The sequence below is a fragment of the Aulostomus chinensis genome, chromosome 11 (assembly GCF_037954235.1).
Source record: "Aulostomus chinensis isolate RoL2024-O1b breed Wild chromosome 11, RoL_Achi_v1.0, whole genome shotgun sequence".
NCBI lineage: Eukaryota > Metazoa > Chordata > Actinopteri > Syngnathiformes > Aulostomidae > Aulostomus > Aulostomus chinensis.
Genome location: NC_141330.1, coordinates 29,048,825 through 29,070,319, shown reverse-complemented (window position 1 = coordinate 29,070,319; position 21,495 = coordinate 29,048,825). Strand labels below are relative to the sequence as shown.

Below are 21,495 nucleotides of genomic sequence, written 5' to 3'. Positions count from 1 at the left end.
CTCCCCCACTGCTCTGTCTCTGATCTGTGCTAGAGTGGAGAGCAGAGCTGAGAGCTGGCCCTTTAAGAACCCCTCCCCCACTGCTCTGTCTTTGATCTGTGCTAGAGTGAGAGCAGAGCTGAGAGCTGGCCCTTTAAGAACCCCTCCCCCACTGCTCTGTCTTTGATCTGTGCTAGAGTGAGAGCAGAGCTGAGAGCTGGCCCTTTAAGAACCCCTCCCCCACTGCTCTGTCTTTGATCTGTGCTAGAGTGAGAGCAGAGCTGAGAGCTGGCCCTTGAAGAACCCCCCCCCCCCCCACTGCTCTGTCTTTGATCTGTGCTAGAGTGAGAGCAGAGCTGAGAGCTGGCCCTTTAAGAACCCCTCCCCACTGCTCTGTCTTTGATCTGTGCTAGAGTGAGAGCAGAGCTGAGAGCTGGCCCTTTAAGAACCCCTCCCCCACTGCTCTGTCTCTGATCTGTGCTAGAGTGAGAGCAGAGCTGAGAGCTGGCCCTTTAAGAACCCCTCCCCACTGCTCTGTCTTTGATCTGTGCTAGAGTGAGAGCAGAGCTGAGAGCTGGCCCTTTAAGAACCCCTCCCCACTGCTCTGTCTTTGATCTGTGCTAGAGTGAGAGCAGAGCTGAGAGCTGGCCCTTTAAGAACCCCTCCCCCACTGCTCTGTCTCTGATGTGTGCTAGAGTGAGAGCAGAGCTGAGAGCTGGCCCTTTAAGAACCCCTCCCCCACTGCTCTGTCTTTGATCTGTGCTAGAGAGAGAGCAGAGCTGAGAGCTGGCCCTTTAAGAACCCCTCCCCCACTGCTCTATCTCTGATCTGTGCTAGAGTGAGAGCAGAGCTGAGAGCTGGCCCTTTAAGAACCCCTCCCCACTGCTCTGTCTTTGATCTGTGCTAGAGTGAGAGCAGAGCTGAGAGCTGGCCCTTTAAGAACCCCTCCCCCACTGCTCTGTCTTTGATCTGTGCTAGAGTGAGAGCAGAGCTGAGAGCTGGCCCTTTAAGAACCCCTCCCCCACTGCTCTGTCTCTGATCTGTGCTAGAGTGGAGAGAGAGGAGGAGCACCAGGACTGGAGTGGGACAAGAGGAAGAAGTCTGCATACGCTGGTCCAGAGGGACACAGAACACCATGTTCTTGGAGGGGTTTTTGTCAGGAATGCAGTGGTGTGGTTGGTAGAGCTGTGGGATGGATGGTGTAGACGTGAGAAGCGTTTGTTTGACAGTATGAACCTGAGAGGACACCGTCTCCCCATAGACTTCCATTGGAAGGTGAAACGTGTCTCCCTCACTTTGACGGCTTGTAAAATGGACACCGAGTGAGTTATTACAAAGTTTTTAAAGATTTTTGAAGAGCAGAGTTGTGTGATTAATGTGTGAAAGTTTGGATGTGATAGCATAATGCTCATATTAGGCGCTCATTGACAGCAAGAACAGTCCAGGACCAGGTTTTGAATGGTGTGGATGTGAAAACCGTCTCCAGGCCGTCTGGCCCAGCTGCCTCATGGGTGTTGGGGGGGCTGGGACACTGTTTAGTGGGTGTTTTTAGTGCTGCTGATGTGTTGCTCTGCTGAGCAAACATAATAGGGTCTTCACCTGAAGAACCTTCAGGCCCAGGCCCTAATGACAACCCCCAGCCACCTCTGTTTATTTTATGTGGATGTTAATGTGTAGGTGCGCTGAAGTGTGAGAATATGTGTGTGTGTGTGTGTGTGTGTGTGTGTGTGTGTGTGTGTGTGTGTGTGTGTGATGACCTGAGAGGACTTGAGAAGACTTTTCAGCCCCTCGGGGCGGTGTCATGTTAATAAATGGGGTACATGGAGGTAGGAGAACCTCGTGTGTACTGCTTCAGAGAACATTCCCTGGAGGTTTCTTGAACAACGATCAGAGAAGCTTTCAGGGCCGTTCCCAAGACCTTCATTAAAAGTCTCTGTGTCCAAAACACCCATCTGGCAAAGTTAGTGGCCTCTTCCTCATCAAGCGTGTTTCAGGAACATCAACCTTGCGCGCGTGCGCGCACGCACACACACACACACACACACACACACACACACACACACACACAGTGAATATGGCCAACTTTAGTTTTTACATAGTTGTAATCCAGTAAACATTTTTGCCTGATAATTTTACTGATTATGATGGTCAAGATGGCTGTCAGCAGTGAATCAATGCCAGTCTTGAGCCTGGATTCTAGCACTCGTTTACCTCATGATGTGTTCTTCTCTGCCCCAAAGACAACGAGACTGCAGTGTACACCCTGATGCCGATGGTGATGGCCGACCAGCACAGGTGCGCATCCACCCAGCCTTCACGAGATGAGTGGTGTTGTGATGGTGACCTGCTTCAGCCTAGTGAATCTGTGTCGCCTCCTGTGTAAACCTTCACCTCTGCAGGTCAGTGTCTGAGTTGCTGCTCAACTCCAAGTTTGACGTGAACTATGCGTTTGGCCGTGTAAAGAGAAGTCTGCTTCATATCGCTGCGAAGTAAGTAATCCTCCCTCTGGTCACATGGTAAGGTAAGGATGTCCCTTATTTCAGCTGAGGATCAGGCACCCATTATCATTTCTGTTTATCGGTCTGATCCTTGAAGGATTCCCTAACCCATCCCTGCTCATTATTCATGGAAAAGTGTAACTTCATACAAATATTTGCAGCAACACAGTTATTTTATGACCTGTGAGTGCGAACACAGTTTTTGAACGGATCACAAAGGGCTTCATGCGTCTCCACTGCAGGCTGTAGCAGGTGATCTACCCTGATAAGGAATGATGAAGGGATCACTTGAATAAATACTGCTGAGGGCTGCAACGAGTCCTCCAGTCACTCCGGCCATTCCATTACTAAAATTCCTCGAGGCAAACTCGTTTAAATCTGAACCGTACTTCGTTTTACACGTCAGGGTGGGAGCTGAATTCCGTATCAATCAGCTGAATTATTTAAGACCAGAGCATTGATGAGCTTAAGTTTTGATATAATTTATGATCACATGGCGGCAGCCTCCCTGTGTCAATGCAGTTCCTCCACACACACACACACACACACACACACACACACACACACACACACACACACACACACACACACACACACACACACACTAGCAGGAGGGTTTATAGTCTACTTTATCTTTGTTGTTAACTTGTTGTTAATGACGGAGTGTATTAAAACACAGGAAACGACCGTGGTGGTGAACGACATCATTGACACCACCCAGGTGTTCTTATAAGAGTAAACGGCTACGTGAGGAGGTCTTTACGTTAACCCCATAAGCAGCACTGTACCGTCACGGTACACGAAGTAAACAACGTCGCTATTTGACGAATGTCAATGGTATACAACAACGTATCCGGTCATGTTATACCTCGTTTGAAACCTGGTGGTCTAACGATTAAGTAGCAAAAGGATTTCCTCCAGCAATCAGTATTTCCGCTGCAATCTGTCTTTTACTTCGACAGCTACATAGGGTAGCATCTGCACTTTCATAGATAGTTTCACCTAAAACGCTGCGTAGTGTTTTTAGTGTTCATGTTGTCTACGTTACACGACTTGTTGGATCACGGTGACGGTCTGCTGAACACCTCGATACCAGACACGAGCCAATCAGTGCCTGGGTTGTTGAGCCTCAGCGCTGAAACCCCAATCACACCCCAGTTTACAGAGCGGACCATGCATCATTTGAGTGACACTTGACACCAGCCTATGAGATTATTTCAGAATATAAAGTAGATATTCTTTTAGCCAATAAACAGACAAAAAAAAAACGGTACCTAGCATGAGGATATCAGGTTTGGTGGGCAACAACAGGAGGCTTGCGCACTGGCGGTGCGTAAAGTTAGCTTGGCGTAAAGCAGCGCTGTAGTCGTTGAAGCCGGTGAACGCGATAGAGCGAGAAAAGATGGCCAGGAAGTGATTTTCAGCACAGGAAGAGGCTGAAATGGTGCTTCAGCTGTCCGCTTCGGACACCCGGACGAGGAGCCTGTGGTCGACCGTGAAGACATCGAGCAGTGTTTGCAGGAGTGGACCCAGACTTGGAGCGATGAGGGACCGATCCAGTTGTTCCAGATGCGTGTTCATGGACAAACAAATCAATAGTAGGCTGTGCTAGGTTTTAAATGCTGTTGTTTACTTGTCTTTACTTCTGCCGGCCAGTCAGCAGCTGGATTTGCATGAGGAATGTGTGAAGTAGCTGCGTCGGGGGGGGAGGGGCGCGGTCATCTACAGTGAGTCCGACTATATGAGCGGGGGAGAGCGGCTGGAAGAGCCTCACTGAAGCCTCCCAGTTATTATTGCCAGTCTGATTCAGTTTCAATTCAGAATACAAAACAATTTATGAACAATTTTACAGTTTTATAGTTTTTTGATGTTGATGATGATTCGCTCTATTGTTCTCTATTTCATGGTTCCCACGCTGTCTTAAAAAGTCTTAAAAGTCTAAAATTCAACAATCTGAAATTTAAGTCTCTTCAAAAGTCTTAAATTTTGGTCGTAGGTCTTAAAAATGAGGCGCTGAGTCTTAGATTGACGTTGCGTTCGAGCTACCGTGTTAAAAACGTTCCCGCAGGAGTGTCCGACAATGAAATCAGTTCGACCACATAAATGAAAAATTATTCAAGGTGGAACTAATAAAATGAGAAATCCGAACGCTGCGTATCACATTCGTGTGGTCCGAGGCATCGCACTTGACCTCCTCCAGCGACCAGGTCTCCGCTCCCGCAATACAACAAATTTCACTGATATGCACACTAATTCTTACACACGAATTTTTCACTTAAAATTTTTTTTTTTTCTTTTCAGTTCCCTCCCCTACTCCAGTTGCCTTCTCTGGAGGGAGGGAGTGTGGCCGTGTTCTTTTCTCAATGCCAAAATAAACGGTGAAATTGAGAATTCTGTATCTGTCTTTTTTTAAATTGGTCGGTGCTGACATGCGACATTGGAGATTCTTCTTTCATGTATTGATCCACTTGGTTCAGCACCACAACAAGCACTTTGTGTGAGGGAAGCACGTCCCTCCATTCCACTGATGACCAAAACTATCATGGTGTTGCGAATGGGTCTAAAATTTCATTCAGAAAGTCTTAAAAGGTCTTAAATTTGACTTGTTGAAACTTGTCGGAACCCTGGATGTTCATCCCAAAATGACCTAAAATATCCAAATCCCATGTAAAGCTGCATCCTGCCAGTGTTGGTGATCATCAGACACCAAGATTGTGTGTTGATCTGATATTTTTGTGTTTGGGTGTCCAGATGTCCTTTTGGAGTCTCCAAATAGGACCCAAGGAGGACTTTTTGTGTGCCAAACCCAGTCTACAGGTCATTTTTTGACATTTTGACTTCAGATTTGGACCGTAGGAGGTCAGGACCTGTGTCAGTGGACTGGTCATGGCTGTTCACCCCAGAAGGTCATGGACCTAGTTTTTCATAGTCAATATTCAGACAGAGTAGTTGGGCGGACCTAAAAACCCTTTATTCTAACCACTTCATCTCCTTGTCAATCAATCACAGAATCAAACAGACACATCTGGAAGACACCTGAGAATGTTACCTTTCAAAAGAGACCAAGCACACATCAGAGTCTTGAACTATGTGGCAGCTGTGCTGCTTTGAATGTTGGCATTGCATTTTAACAAAATCATGGAAAAATGCAGTGCTCCTTAAGGTACAGGAGAGTCTGGGTCTCTGTCAGACCTCCTCAGAGCAGCGACAGGTGAGGAGGAGAGGAGGGCCGACTGATCGCTCATCAATCGCCAACGCCGTCGTCCTCTCAGACTGATTAAAAAAATCAAAATGTCTAAACCTGAGTGTCCGCCCACATCAAGCGTGTGTGTGAAACCCTGCAGTGTAGCATCCTGCTGTCTGTCATGAGTGGGCAGAGACAGAGAGCGTCGTGTCTAGAAGGGAACCCGGGACCCCCAAGATGGAGAGTTTGTATTTGGGAATATTCTCAGTCATCCAGGTCATCGTAATTCTCAAGGAAGGATCCAACGAGGCACCTGGAGGTTGAGTCCAGTTGCCTCGTTGGATCCTTCCTTGAGAATGGAGAGTTTGATTACTGTGGTAGAAACAACGACACAAATCTCACGAGACTTGAGCAAATGAAGAGTTTCCTCCTAGAGGACGGAGGAAGGAGCGCATCTCCAGGACTAGAAACTGGTGCGGGGCCGTGTCTCACTGAGGCAGGCCGCCATGATAAAAGACAATTTACTGAGCCAGAGTCACTGGAGCACTGATCCCAGACCTGTTGGCATGGAAAAAGAACTCAGGTCCTTGACGGAAGTAGAGCATGAATACCACAACGTAGAAATACCTCATGACTATGAAACATCTTTCATGTAACTGTTCCCTCTTTTTGAAAAGTCATCATTGTTATTGCTTTGTTGTACTTTAGTGGCTCTCTTATCGGTGCTTCGGTTCCTAAACACAGACGCACAAACTCATGAGAGGAGAAGAAGGTGGTGTGTTGGTGAACCGATCCCATGTAGGACCCTGTTAGTACTTCAGTAACAAGTAAAGTAAAAACAGTCCAAGTAAAGGTACTTTTCTGAGTACTTTTACTTTAGCAGTTCATTCTTGTCCATGGAAGAGACTTGTGTTGTTTCCTCGTCTGTAGAGTACCGTCGCTCTTAAATGAAGCAAAGTCATATAATCGAAGAAGTTTCAGAATTTGCAGCACCTCTCATCTGATTACCTGATTAATAGCCAGGATGATCGATAGATTACTGATTACTAACAGGGTCCGCAGCTGCGGGCCGATGCTGCTGCTCTCCTTTTCTTGAAAGGAGATTGAGCCAGTGGGTGGAGTGGAGCTGCTGTGGCGCTTCACCTTTGCTCTGCTGTCAATCAATCAGGGCGGTCATTGCTTTTGGATGTAAGTGGCATCAGCTGATGCCTGCACACACAAGACCTCAAATGGCTGGAGACACTCAGCCAGAGACAAAAAGCCTTGTCAGTGTGGCTGCTGTGGAACAATGTTGGAGCTCCCCCTTGTGTCCACTTGGCCACATGACATTCTGTAGGTAGATCATGTCAGGGGCTGCATCTTACTTTACCTGAGGGAAAGTAAGATGCAGAGAGTGTGAAACATCAGTGTGGTAAAACAATGGTCTGATGACTTTGTTTGGGACTAAGGCTCAGATGCCGCTGGGCTGCTGCTACCCTCCACGTCAACACTGTCTATTTATGTAGTCACATTCATTTAGGCTTTCGTATTTTTGGAGATTGTAGGTTTTATCTGCATCAACATCTGATAAATGTTCATTTAAGTTCAGCAACTTTGTTCCTTATTGGCTCTTATTAAAAAAACAGCAGTGATACTGCTCTTGTAATCCTGCATGGACCTGCTGGCCCTGACGGGAGGATTCACAACCCTGTTTCTGCATTTTTTTTGTTTTAACAAACAGGATCCTGAACAACCCATCTGAGCAATGATATTACGCGAAAGCAACTATAAATTTTGAAAAATGGTGACACTGACCTGTCGGGGGGGTGATATTGTGTTTGTGCTTTGACTCTTATGCCTTTTTTTCCGACACAGCTGTGGGTCAGTGGAGTGTCTGGTTCTGCTGCTGAAGAGAGGAGCCAACCCAAACTACCAGGACATCTCTGGCTGCACACCGCTGCACCTCGCTGCTAGGAACGGGTACAAACCTCACTTCACTTTTCACCCGTTGTCATGTAGGTGCTGTGTGCAATTTTAAATAAAGATTCTGTGTGGACTTAGTCCAGTGACGTCACACGAGGACATCCAAGCCTGGAGCAGACACGAGTGACGTGAGTCTGTCAGAAGGTTCTAGTGTCACTGACCCATCAGCTGCTCTAAAACAGGGACTTCACTGCTTCTCTTAATCAGGAGGAGTATTGTGTAGTCACGCCATGAACACAGCTGTCTGAGGAAGGAACCTCAGATGAGGATGATGTCATGGTTCTTGAAATTCCCCGTGACCTGATCTTCATAAAACAGCTGAGTCACAGTGGCCAGACGCCATGACAGGCTGGGTAAAGTTTAAAGGACCGGAAGGATTGCTTGTTTAACTGCTGCTTAACATAATGTTCACATCATTAACTCCATCAGTGCCAGAGTTACTTTACTCTCAGCACCACCAATACATCCTTTCAACGAGGGATGCAACACTTTCACGTTTCACAATGAAGGACTCATGAACACCTGAGCACACAAGGAGGGAGACAAGATTTGCATGTACAAAAGACAGCCGCACTGCAGGGATGAGAGCAGGTCTGAAGATTCGTTTGGTGCCTTTGGCTCTAGTTTTCACCTGCCTGGAGAGCAGATAAGTGGCTCTTTTGGACGCTTGGTGGGGTTTTTAGAGACTATTTCATATTTAATTGAACATTGTTTTGATGAAGTCTTTTGGTTGTGAAATTCAAATGCTGCAACTTCATAAGTGGACATACTTCACGACACTATGGTGATATACACTTGGATCACCCACAGGACCGCCAGGCTCTTTTACCATCATGGTTGAATCAATGTGGTTCTGTTCATGGTGACCTTAAATGGGCAAATGCAGAACTTAGCTTTGGAACACAAGAGTCCCCAACACTCTGTGGAGATAGACCTTTGGAGCCAAGTCCTCAGTTTAGAGGGCTCCACAAAGTTTTTCGATGGAATTTTTTAAAATTTAATTGCTTGTGTTTAGTGGTAGGAATGAGAATTGATACGATTTTTACGATTCAGATTCCATTTTCGATTCTACTCAACTATTTGGTTCTTTATTGATTCTCTTATCAATTCTCATTTGGGGAAAAAAGAGAAACTTACAGTCAGACTCTGCCTCTGGTCATGGTCATCTTAATGTAATGCATGAGAAGGCATTCACTTAACGTTAACAGTTACTCACAGCAGGTTTTACAATGAGGCACATGGCACTGACATGATAGGCAGTGTTAGCTGGTAAGCTTCCTGCAGTGTTAACAGCAGAAGACGTGCTAATGTTGCCGCTGTTGCTGGGTTGAGATTTAATCCGGAGCAGATAGAAAACGCCACGTTCTTTTCAAGTTATCGCAGGCTGTGTGTGCAGATGTTACTGCATATTGGGAGTACTTTCTCCCTTTGTATGTATTGCAAGTTTCCCTGTTGTCATCCTTTCTTGTGAAATGTAACCATGTTTCCTGATGGCTGCAATGGTGAATGACATCGCCACGCACATTGCGATGTCATTCACGTCCACTGGGTTGACAAGGGGATCGTTTGCAAAATTGGCAAATGACATACATGGTTTGTGTCGCTGCTCAGTGTAATGCATGATTTACTGAGCCACTCAGCTACTTTATCCATTGTCTTTTATGGTTTGGCTGCAACCACATCTGCATTTTTTCTTTGTGTAATTTAAACTGTATCGTCCGCATATGTGATTGTTTCCACATCCTCACATACAGGTTGTCAATGAAGGTGCAGATCAGTAGAGGGCCAAGAAGTGATCCTTGTGGCACCTCCATGCTTGAGTGTGTTTAGAGGAAGTTTAAAATTGGTTACTGCTGAGTGTGACGACGGCCTGTCACTGAGGAGACAGCAGCACATGGCACTCAGTTACAAATCAGGTCACTTTCCATATTCCCCTCTGCCATTGTGGTGAGTGCACGCACCACAATACAATCACAATCAACCATTTCCACCTTCCCTTACAGTCAGAGTCAAGAAAACACACCATTACTGTCAAGGCAAATTCAGGTTATTTATTCACTCACAATCCCTTAATTGTTTGCTGAGATTAACTGCTGTCTCTCTCCTCCACAGTCACTGGGTCTGAACCAGAGTTGCTCAAAGGGGCGGGGTTATATAGGCAACAGGAAGTAGCCGTCTGCACTTCCTCTGCACAGGTGTGCAAATGGTGGGGCATACCATGTGAGAAGCCAAGTAATTAGGCAATTAGTTGTTTTTGTTATAATTTTGGAGTTTATTTCTTTTGTGCGACTGGTAGTGTTTTGTATGAGTTTGTTCTTGTTTATAAGGTCTTTTGTAGGTGGCCTATTATGTGTCGTTTCCCCTTTACTATGTACTTTTGTTAACTGCCAGGTCATTATGGTTTGGTCCAGAGGGATGGACTTGGCGCTTTAAAGCCACTGGCCACAAAGGCTCAGGGAGTCAGTCTGGGGTAGCTGCAGGCCCGAGAAGGCATATGCCCAGCTATATTTCTTATGTCTAGTTTTTTTTCCCCTGCTTCTTTATTTTTGGCTATTCTAGTTTTTTGTCACACTTTTTGGTAAAATAAAACACCTCAATCTGCTTTAGCGACTCCAGCCATTTTTTTCTGCATTGAAGAACCCACAATTCTTGTAACACTGAGAGAAGCGCAGATTGGTTTGTCTTGTCAAATGTCTTATGGAGATCCAGAATAACAGCCCCTACAACTCCCTGCATTGGTAAGCCTGGTCTTGATGATCTCGAGGAGGTACCCTAACAGGCACGTTCAGTGGAGTGATATGTGTGGAAACCACATTGTATGGAGTGCAATCAATTTTTCATCATCAAAGTGTTTTTTCAACTGTGCGATCATTTTTTTGAAAAACTTTTGGAGTTTACTAATTGGCCTGTAGTTGCTGACTGTATGTCTGTCACCTGATTCTTAGATCGGGGTCAGAAGGTTCTATCGGTCTATGTATCGGAGATGAACGCCCATTCAGTGATTCATTTACAATATGCATAATGAGGGAGATCAATCCCTTTTGGGTTTTTTGAGGAAAGCCAGGCCAACCTCCAGGTGTCTTTGGCCCTGGAATTTGTTCAGGACAAGGAGATTTAATCAACACTTGAATTAATTAGATGTGAAAAGTACAGTTTGAAGGCTTCTTGAGTCAGAACAACAGGGGTCATGCACGACTGACTAGCAGAAAACGCACTGCCTGGTTCAGAGACAGAGCTCATAGTTATTGAAAAGATTTGCCACCCCTCAGCTGTCACTCAGTGTGGTGAATGAACCCGTGGTGGATAGTTTACGACTTTGGCTTGCTTCTTTAAGCTCTAAAGGGCTGCTTCTGTCTTGTTCCCTGCCAGACATTTGATCAATGTGGATCTCAATTGACTTGCTGCTCCCTTTAGTCCACGTTATTGAATCTCAACAGAAGTTAGCTTTGGACTGTCTAAGCTGCTTTGTCACTTTATTTCTGAGACTTTTAAAGACCAAGCGGCCCATTTGTAGCCCTAATTTCAAGATTTTTTCAGAGCTGCATCTCGTGTTGGTCCTGCCACCAGATGCCACAGCTCTTGAACCACGGCAGAGACAGTCGAGGTTTGTCCTTTAAGTGTGCTGTTTTGGAACATCTGTCCAGGAGCTCAGAGATAGTCTTAAATGCCTCACGTACATGCTCACAATGCTGTTACTGATGATGTAGATTGTAGTTCATTACATAGATGCAAGATCCTTCAGAGGAAATGTGATGTAGCATTATTCTGTTTTATTTTATTTTAGGTTTTGTCTCACATCTTGTTTAAGTGCTATGACACTAATGTAGGGTTGTGGTCCAATATACCTGTGATGAGGTCGTGTGGATACATTATCAGTTCATTCATCAAAGTTCAGTCCAGCAAAGTTTTGGGGGATGTTGTTCTTGTCGTTGGGTTATTATTATCTGAGACAGGTGAAACTTATTGGCCATGCTCTTAAATTTTTCCAATCCAATGAAGTTTAGGGGACTAGGTAAAATATTCACGAGGAGGTATTGTACTTATACCACTGGTTCTCCTCCACAACCAGACTGGTGGATGCTGGGGGTTCAGTTCTACATCAGATCCACCAGTAAACACCAGACCAGTGGATGTTGGAGGTTCAGTTCTACATCAGATCCACCAGTAAACACCAGACTGGTGGATGTTGGAGTGGTGGAGTCTTAAAAACCTGGGTTGCTCACAAGAGTCTAGAGGAGCCTACAGAGGTCATGGAGGTCATTAAAGGTCATCAGGGGAAACACAAGAAGCCTGAAGCTTAGTGGTGGTGACCTTGAAGTCATGTGACTCTCGTGTGGTTCCTTCCTTGTCTAACGTTAGCTTAGCACTGCTAACTGTAGCATCCAGGCTTCCAGCATCATCAGGGGTTCATTAGTGAAGATGATCTTGATGAACTAAACCTGGAAGATCATCAACTTTTGTTCACCAGAGCTGATTTACTGGTTCAATCACAATCACATGGAGCGATCCTATTGGCTGCTGGGGGAGGAACCAGGAGATGACCACTTCCTGTTGTTGGAGGAGCCAGGAGATGACCACTTCCTGTTGGGGAGGGGCCAGGAGATGACCACTTCCTGTTGGTGGAGGAACCAGGAGATGACCACTTCCTGTTGGTCGAGGAACCAGGAGATGACCACTTCCTCTTGGACTACAAACATGCCTCATTCCTGACATGCAAGCTTCTTGCTGGGCTACAAAATTAGTCAAGTCAGTTTTAGTTGTGTGTCACCAAACCCCAACCAAAGTTCTGTCCTGACTCTGTCCAAGTAGAGCAGGTCCAGCACCTCCCTCCTTCAATGAACCTACACCCAACAATTCTCCATCTGCAGCACATCCTGCAACAGCAGCCACCAGAACCTTCCTTTACCAGCAGGAAGGTGGAGCAGATCCAGGATCAGTGGGGACAGAGAGAGAGCAGGAGAGCAGGACAGAGACAAAGACAGAGAATGGAGGAAGACAGAGAGACAGAAGGAAAGAGAGGGACAGAGATAAAGAGAGAGAGAAATGGGGAGAGACTGATGGACAGAGACAAAGACAGAGAATGGAGGAAGACAGAGAGACAGAAGGAAAGAGAGGGACAGAGATAAAGAGAGAGAGAAAGGAGGAGAGACTGATGGACAGAGACAAAGACAGAGAATGGAGGAACACAGAGACAGAAGGAGAGAGAGGGACAGAGAGAAAGGAGGAGAGACTGATGGACAGAGACAAAGACAGAGAATGGAGGAAGACAGAGAGACAGAAGGAAAGAGAGGGACAGAGATAAAGGAAGAGAGACTGATGGACAGATGGGGACGTGAGCAGGTGGAGCTACGGGTGGCAGCTGGAGCCGCTTCAGGTCTGGAGCCTCCTCCAGCAGGAGCATCAGTCAGAGATCTGGGATGTGGGGAGCACAAAGGCTCCGGAGAAGGAAGTACCTCATCCCTGACATGCTAACTTCCTGCTGGACTACAAAAGCAGCTCATCCCTGTGCCATCTTGACATCAAAGTGTGGCTGAGATATGACCTTGTTCCCTGTTTGGTGGTGTCACTGCTCATGGTGGCAGACGAACTTTTTCAAAAATGGACAGTCTTTCTCTTAAGCATTTGTCAGGCTTGGTCTGAAGATCATTGTTCCAAGTTTGGGGAAGACTAGGATACTTTGTGTGCTGTAAAAACACATCAATAAAAGTCAGCATGGCAGTAGCATTGATGAGGTGGGTGTGACACTGTTCTCACTCTTTCTCCCTTTTCCCTCCAGGCAGAAAAAATGTATGGGCAAACTACTGGAGTATAATGCTGATGTCAACATCTGCAACAACGAGGGTCTGACTGCTGTGAGTGGACTCTGCTTCTCTGGCCGTCGTTCTCGTGCTTTACGCCTCAGTAGTAACCACTGCTGAGCAGCTTCATGTCAAGGTGATGAACCTGACCAGGCCTGCCCTGTTATCGTCCGCTGTAGATCCACTGGTTAGCGGTGAACGGACGGACAGAGCTCCTCCATGACCTGGTGCAGCATGTGACCAACGTGGATGTGGAAGATGCCATGGGGCAGACGGCTTTACACGTCGCCTGTCAGAACGGACACAAAACTGTAAGACATTTCAGAATATTGCTTCAATCATAAAACAAAGGACATGCATTCAGATGGGGCAAGTTAAACAAAAACCTGAATGAAGGAAAGGACACAAATGAGCTGATTCACTGGACACAGGGTTGGGCGGCTCATCCCACTGGTGGAGGTTCAGTGACTTGTGGTATAATAATGAAAATACGTAACTTTATTTATTTAGTACTTCTCATATAAAAATTGTTGCTCAAAGTGCTTTACAACAAAAAAAGAATAACGTTAGAATCATGTTTTGGAGAGAATATTTTTAAAAAATGAAAAAAATCTGGTGCGGCCCGGTGGAGCAGTGGTCCTCACCGTGGCCCCCCAGCAAGAAGGTTGTGGGTGGAGCCCCGGCTGGAGCACGGGGTCTGTCTGGGTGAGTCTGCATGTTCCCTCTCCACCGTGCCGCCACATTTTGAGATCTCAGACTTGATTTTAAGGTTGAGAGGAATGTAATTGGCTTCCTACCATTTTGTAATGTCTTGGGTTAGGGTTGAGTCCCTGTCACTTCATTGATTTCTTATTACAACTCAGGCTGTATTTAGTTAGCAAGTCATCTGGTGGAGTAAAATTGAGGGTCGTAACCTGGGTTTTCTGGCTATTTATTTTATAGCCTGATAATTTAACGAATATATTCATCGACGACATTAAAGTTGGTAGAGATGTGAATGGGTGTGATAAATAAATTAACACGTCATCCACGAAGAAAGACATTTTGTGTTCCTGTCCTGCTGCATTTATACCCTTAATTCTTTTGTTTTGCCTAATATGTTGACTGAGAGGTTCTATAAAGAGGACAAACAAATGTGGAGACCAGGGACAGCCCTGTCTACAAGAACACTCCAAAATAAAAGAGTTTGAGAGGCTGCCGTTAAGTTAAACTCTTGCTGTTGGGTAATTATATACTGCTTTAAAGGCCTCAAAAAGAGTATGATGAAAACCAAATTTTTCTAACCCTGATACAAAAGAATCCATCTTACTTAGTTTTATAATCTAAATTTAAGAAATGGGTCGAAATTGTTTTCAATCTAATGAATCTTTACCTTCCTTTGGAATCACCGAAATTATGGCTTGCTTCCATGAAGGTGGAATTTCCCCTATTTTGAGTGCTCCATTACATAACTGGCACAGTTTTGGAATGAACTGTTCCTTGAAAGACTGAGACCATTGGGCTGTGAAGCCGTCTGAACCTGGGCTGGATGAGGTTGGGGTCTTGATTTTGCTGTCTTGACTTCTATTTCAGGACTTAATTTTGTTCTTGTGTGATTGTGGAAAGATTTAAGGAATCCAGAAAACTCTTCATCTCTTCTTCATTATCAAGCTTTGGTTGTGAATATCCATCCCATCCATCATCGTCTTCCGCTTATTCCTTACTAGTAAGGCTCGCGGGGGGTGGAGCCTATCCCAGCATCTACGGGCGAGAGGCGGGGTTCACCCTGGACAGGTCGCCAGTCCATCGCAGGGCCAACATAGAGAGACGAACAACCATTCACACTCACATTCATACCTACGGTCAATTTAGAGTCTGGATTAACCTGGTCCCCTTTTGATGTCTTTGGACTGTGGGAGGAAGCTGGAGTACCAGAGAGAACCCACGCAGGCACAGGGAGAACATGGAGACTCACCCAGAAAGACCCCGTGCCCGAGCCGGTACTCGAACCCGGAACCTTCTTGCTGTGAGGCCACAGTGCTGACCACTGCACCACCGTGCAGCCCGGTTGTGAATATAGTTCCTTATAATAATTTTCAAAACTTTGTTGAATTTTGTCTCATCTATGTTGTACTTTCTTAGTTTGAGGGCATCTTCTTATTAAGAGTGGCATCTGCCTGTTGTTTCCTCAGTTTATAAGAAAACAGTTTAATGGCCTTACTTCCTGCCCTGTAGTGCCGCTGTTTTGGGATTACCAGTTTCTTTTTAACCTCTTCAGAGTAAATCTTATCTATCTCGTTTTGTAGATTTTTCATTGATACTTCCTTGTTAGTCCCTGTTCTAGTTTTATGGTCTTTTTGTAATTCTCAAAGTTTGGTGTAAAGAGAACTGAGCTTCTCCTGTCTCCGCTTTTTTAGTGATGAGGAAATAGAAATCATTTTCCCCCTCAGGATTGCCTCGAATGCATCCCAGACTTTAGGAGGAGACACTTCTCCACTGTAGTTTTCATTAAAATAGGTCTCTATCGCCTTTTCCAAGTCTCCTTTTACCTGAAGGATATTCAGTAAACACCAGTTCAATTCCCATAGTGTAGATTTTGGGTTATTACCAATTTTTATTGTCATTACTTTTGGCGAATGATGGGACAAATCAATTGTTCCAATATCGCATGACTGGATTCTAAATCGTTCTCTCTTAAATGTAAAGAAGTAGTCAATCCTTGAATACGTAGATTGAGGGGCAGAAGAATAAGTATTAGTCAGGGCCTGTTGGATGAAGCTCCCTCCAAACATCTATTATACCTACTTCTCTCATTATTGAGTTTATTTTATTAACCATGGGTTGACCATGTCCTAAGTTAGAGGTGGAAGATTCCATTGTTGGTCATCTTATATTCATATCTCCTCCACATAGTACATCCTGAGCTTCAGTAGACATCAAATCAAATAATTTTTTATAAAAGGTCCAATCAGTGCGGGTGGAGCATATATGCTAAACGTTCATTGGGGTTTCCACTGGTGGGGTAAAAAGAAAACCCTGTGTTAGGTGTTTGAGGGCGGTCCCAGAGAACGAAAGCCTCTTTTAGAAGAGGTCCCTCATTTGTAATGGATTCAGCAGAAATCTCATTCAGAATAGAAAAAAAGTAAAAATACATATCTCCCCGACATACTGATAACCCTCAATTAGGCTCTTTGATAACTGAATGAATTAAATTAATGAGTTAAATTTTAAAAAAGAAGACTTCGCACAGAAAGTATGTCCCATAAATAGTCATTCGAAGTCTCTGTTACATATGAATAGATTTGAAAAGCATTTCTGCCTCTTCTATACATCTGTGCAGAGCGTCAGAATACACGGTTTAACGTTACCGCTCAAACAGCCATTCTCGCAGTAGAGAGGGTTTGCATCATCTTGTACTCACTCATTAGACAACGCATCAGGGAGGAGCACCTCAAGAACAGTTGGGCAATAGTTAATCAAAAGTGTTCAAATCTAGTCAAACTCCTTTGGAACAATACTTGGTGGTCTTTTTCTACTCAGCCATATCTTGACCACTGTGCACCGGATCCCAGCTGAATCTCTGGAGCTTGTCTTTTAGCGTCAGTCCCCGGCGTGTCTGTGTTCATCCTCGTCTGCCGCTCACTGACCACGTCAACCTCGGGATCCGCTCCAGCAGCGTCTCGGCTGGTTTTAGCACTGGGACCTGCAGCCCTTTCTCTGCCATCTCCCTCGTTGCTTCCTCGGCCGAGTTGTCGGTGCGTGTCCTGTCCGTGTAAAAAACACGAAGTCTGGCCGGGAAGAGTGTCTGAGAGCGGATGCTTACCCTTCAGAACCCTCTTAGCTTCCATGTGCCTTTTCTTCAACACACTCAGACCGTAATCATTGTCCAGATTGATTTGTTTATTTTTCCACATGAAGCCCCTTTTCTTCCACGCTGTTCGTAGAATTTCCTGTTTTGTTATGTAGCTCAAAAATTTTATAATGATGGATCTCAGAGGTGCTCCTTCTTTTGGTGCGGGTCCAAGTGCCCGCTGATCCCGTTCAATGTGGAGATCCATGTCTTCCGACAGGGACAAACCCGTTTGAGCAGATTCCTGACAAACTCTATCATCGACGGCGACTTGTTCTCTGGAATGGAATAGATGCTAATGCTATTTCGTCTAGATCTTCCCTCCTGGTCCTCCTGTCTTTCTTCCAGGTGTGCTTGAAGTTTTATCAGCTCCTCTTAGTAAGGCAAGGCAGTTTTCTTTGTAGCCTGTTTTCACCACCAGTTTGTCTCCAGGCTTCATGGCATCATAACAACATCCTCTGCCCTCAGAGCCTCACATCGACTGAGGAGAAACTCCATAGAAAACCTTTAACAGGGAAAAATGGGAGAAACCTCAGGGTGAGGAGGGGAGGAGGATCCCTCACCAGGAGGGACAGACGTGCAGGAGATGTTGGTACAGAGAAGAAAAGAGTTTATAACACAGAATGGAGGAAACATGGAAATGTTAATAACAGTTGAAGAAGGAAGCTTCTGGAAGGGGAGAGGAGAGGAGAGGAGAGGAGGGGAGGGCTCCATGTAACCTGATGTGTCCCCCAGCAGTCTAAGCCTGTAGCAGCATAGCTATCAATGGTTCAGAGCTACCTGAACCAGTCCTGACTGAAGGCTCTGTCATAAAGGAAGGTCTTAAGCCTGGACTTAAAAGTAGTCAGAGGGTCTGCCTCTCTGACCCATGGAGAGATGCTGGTTCCACAGTAGAGGAACCGGTACCTGAAGGCTCTACCTCCCAGTCTATTTTAGAGATACTGGGAGTCACTAACAGACCTGCATTCTGGGAGCGGAGTGCTCTGGTGGGACAGCAGGGACTAATGAGATCTTTCAAAAAGGATGGAGCTTCATCATTGAGAGCCTGATTGGTCAGCAGAAGGATTTTGAAGTGGATTCTAGATCCTACAGGAAGGAGAGAAGCTAAAGTGGAGAGATGTGTTCTCTCTTCTTAACTCCTGTCAGAACCCTGGCTGCAGCGTTCTGGACTAGCTGGAGACTCTGTAGAGAGTTGTTGGGACATCCTGACAGGAGAGAGTTGCTTTTTAGCAGACGGGGGGAGCGCCATGTTTGCATTTTGTTTTGGAAAGGGACGGGAGGCAGGGGTTGTGTCACACTGATTAGTGACCCCGGGAATGATTCCCCAGGTTTATGTTCCCCTGTCTCATGAAAACACAATGTCCGCGATATTCCGCATTAAAAATTAATTTAGTTTTTATTGTCCGATTCTGCGATCGCGGAAATTATAGGGCCCTAATTATGTCATCTAATGGGAGCATGTAAAGAGTGAAGAGAATCGGTCCTAAAACTGAACCCTGTGGTCCACCATATGTGACTCTGCTGTACTCTGAATGGTCATTATTAACATTAACAAACTGAAACCTGTCAGATAAGTAGGACTTCACCCATTTTAGGGCAGGTCCTTAATCTCAGTTTCATGGTCTAGTCTCTGTAGCAGGATGCTGTGGTCGATGGTGTCAAATGCAGCACTGAGGTCCAAAAGGACAGACAAGACCTCTGTCTGAAGCTGTAAGAAGATCATTAGAGACTCTGACCAGTGCTGTTTCAGTGCTATGGTGTCCCTGAATCCAGACTGGAAGGCTTCAAAGAGCTCGTTGCTGTGCAGATGTTCATTTAGCTGCTCCAGGACAAACTTCTCAAGGATCTTGGAGATGTAGGGGAGGTTGGATATTGGCCTATAGTTGGCTAACACATCTGGGTCAAGAGAAGGTTTTTAAGTAAAGGGTTGATGACAGCCACCTTAAAGGCCTGTGGCTCATAACCTGTGACTAAGGAAAGATTAATTTGGTTCAATATAGAAGTGTTGACTAGAGGGAAGGCATCCTTAAGGAGGCTTGTTGGGATGGGATCCAGCAGACAAGTGGCTGACTTGGAGGAAGTGACTGCAGAAGTTAATTCTGACAGGTCGATGGGGGAGAAACTGTCCAAGTGAGCACCAAGTCTGGGAGGTGCTTCTATGGGGACTGTAGTCTGTCCTCCATTACTGGCAATCTTCATTCTAATATTCACAATCTTTTCAGGAAAGAAAGAAAGGAAGTCGTTACTGCTGAGAGTTGGGGGATGCATGGCTCAACAGCACTATGGTTCTTGGTGAGCCTGCCCACGGTGCTGAAGAGGAACCTGGGGTTGTTCTTATTCTTGTCTATTAGGGACGAGTAGTCAGCGCTTCTAGCATTACGGAGTGTTCTTTTTATATATTAATAAACTCTCCTTCCAGGCTTGGTGGACTTCCTCGTGCTGGCTGGAATGTGTCTTCCTTTCCAGTTGTCTGGTCTTCTGTTTTAAGGCACGCAGCTCTGGGCTGTACCAGGGAACTATTCTTTTCTGGTAGATAATCTTCTTTTTCAGGGGAGCTACGGCATCAAGTGTCCCAAGGAGTGCTGCTGCAGTGCTGTCCACAAGATAGTCCACCTGGGTGGGGGTGAAATCAGCATAACTGCCCATTATATCACTACAAGATGTGGCAGCAAGCTCTGCTGGAATAAGCTCCTAAATCTAGAAACAGCAGTGTCAGATAGACTTCTACTGAAGCAGGACTTTTTCCCAGGTAGGTTATAATTTGTTAAAGTAAATTCAAATGTAATTAAGGAGTGATCAGACAAGACAGGGTTCTGAGGAAGAACTGTGATGAGGTCAGCTTCTATTCCATAAGTGAGTACTAAGTCAAGGATGTGATTAAAAGTGTGAGTGGGTTTGTTTACCCTCTGACAGAAGCCAACAGAATCAAGAAGCGACTTAAACGCAGTGGCCAGAGAATCATCATTGACGTCCACATGGATGTTCAAGTCACCCACTAGAATGACTTTGTCTGAGTTCAGTGCCAAGTTAGACAGAAAGTCAGGGAGTTCTTCTAAGAACTCAGAATAAGGTGCAGGAGGACGGTACACCCCAGCAAGTAAGAGTGGTTTCTCTGCTTTCCAGTCTGGGAGGGAGAAGCTGACAGTCAGGCTCTCAAATGAGTTAATGAACAATTAGGTGGAGGGTTAAGCACCAAATTTGACTGATAGATTGCAGCTCCTCCTCCTCTGCCAGTGGTGCGAGGTACATGGTAGTTAATGTAACCAGGAGGGCAAGATTCATTTAAACTAACACACTCATCTTGCTACTCCCAGGTTTCAGTGAGTGCTAATACACCAATCTGATAATTAGTAATTAAATCGTTCACTAGGAGAGACTTGGATGCAAGAGATCGAATATTTAGCAAAGCACATTTAATAGTTTTACTGGGTTGGTTTGCTGGAGCAGTGGTTTTAATTTTAACTAAGTTGCTATAAGTTCCTCCTCCAGATTTGGGTGCAGGCTTATACAGCCTCGGGGCAGACACACTTTCTATATGCTGGGTGGGTGACAACACCAAGGAACCAGCAGAGGGCGTGCTAAACTGCAGCTCTGCTCGCTGTTCTGGCTCTCTATCACTTCTTCTACGGACTGCACTCTCTCCACTATGTTTAGAACATGCTCCTCTACTTTAGCAAAACTAATCAGACTCGACAATCTCTTCTTTGATTTCCTTAAGTTGTTGTTTATTGTCTTGTGGGTGATCTTTTATCTCAGCGAGAATGATTTGCAGGCTAGCCTCCATGTTAGCTTCATCTTCCTCTTTGTTATCATTAGCTGGTGAGCTACAGCTAGCTGGGTAACACGCTGGGCTCTGCTTTCCATGTGCTACGGCGTTCTGTGCGATCCTCTCCGGTCTAACTTTACTTTGCCTATCTTGTAACAAAGTCTTTCCCTTATCTGTGTTTTGTGGTCGGTTTTAAATCAGGCTGTCGAGTTAATAGGCACTTAAATCCTAGTAGTCGGGGGAGATATTCTCTTAAACTGCCATTTTGTCGCACGCTAAACCCGAAACCCTTAAAGCGAAATTAATCAGTATTATTTAAAGGATCAGGTGTTCATGTATGGACAATGTTTCTGGTTGCACAGCTCCTAAGACAGTATCTGGATGTGACTCGTGGCCGAAAGAATAGATTTACTCACTTACTAGTTAAAGTTTGTTGTTATTGAAAAGGTACCATGAAATGTTTCATTTGGGTTTAAATC

The 21,495-nt window shown here is 45.3% G+C and overlaps 1 protein-coding gene across 3 annotated transcripts in view; it reads left to right on the top strand.

The window, feature by feature from the left end:
- The window catches only part of hace1 (HECT domain and ankyrin repeat containing E3 ubiquitin protein ligase 1), a 65,895-nt gene that overhangs the window by 4,755 nt on the left and 39,645 nt on the right, over positions 1-21,495 (top strand). Inside the window, exons 2-6 of one of the 3 annotated variants that reach the window (XM_086219326.1) lie at positions 2,220-2,274; positions 2,379-2,468; positions 7,516-7,620; positions 13,400-13,475; positions 13,601-13,732. In XM_086219326.1, coding sequence (XP_086075452.1) covers positions 2,220-2,274; positions 2,379-2,468; positions 7,516-7,620; positions 13,400-13,475; positions 13,601-13,732 — 458 coding nt within the window. Of the gene's footprint in view, positions 1-2,219; positions 2,275-2,378; positions 2,469-7,515; positions 7,621-9,085; positions 10,362-13,399; positions 13,476-13,600; positions 13,733-21,495 lie in introns of those variants that run through there. The other 2 variants (XM_086219327.1, XM_086219328.1) reach the window with 2 other exon arrangements.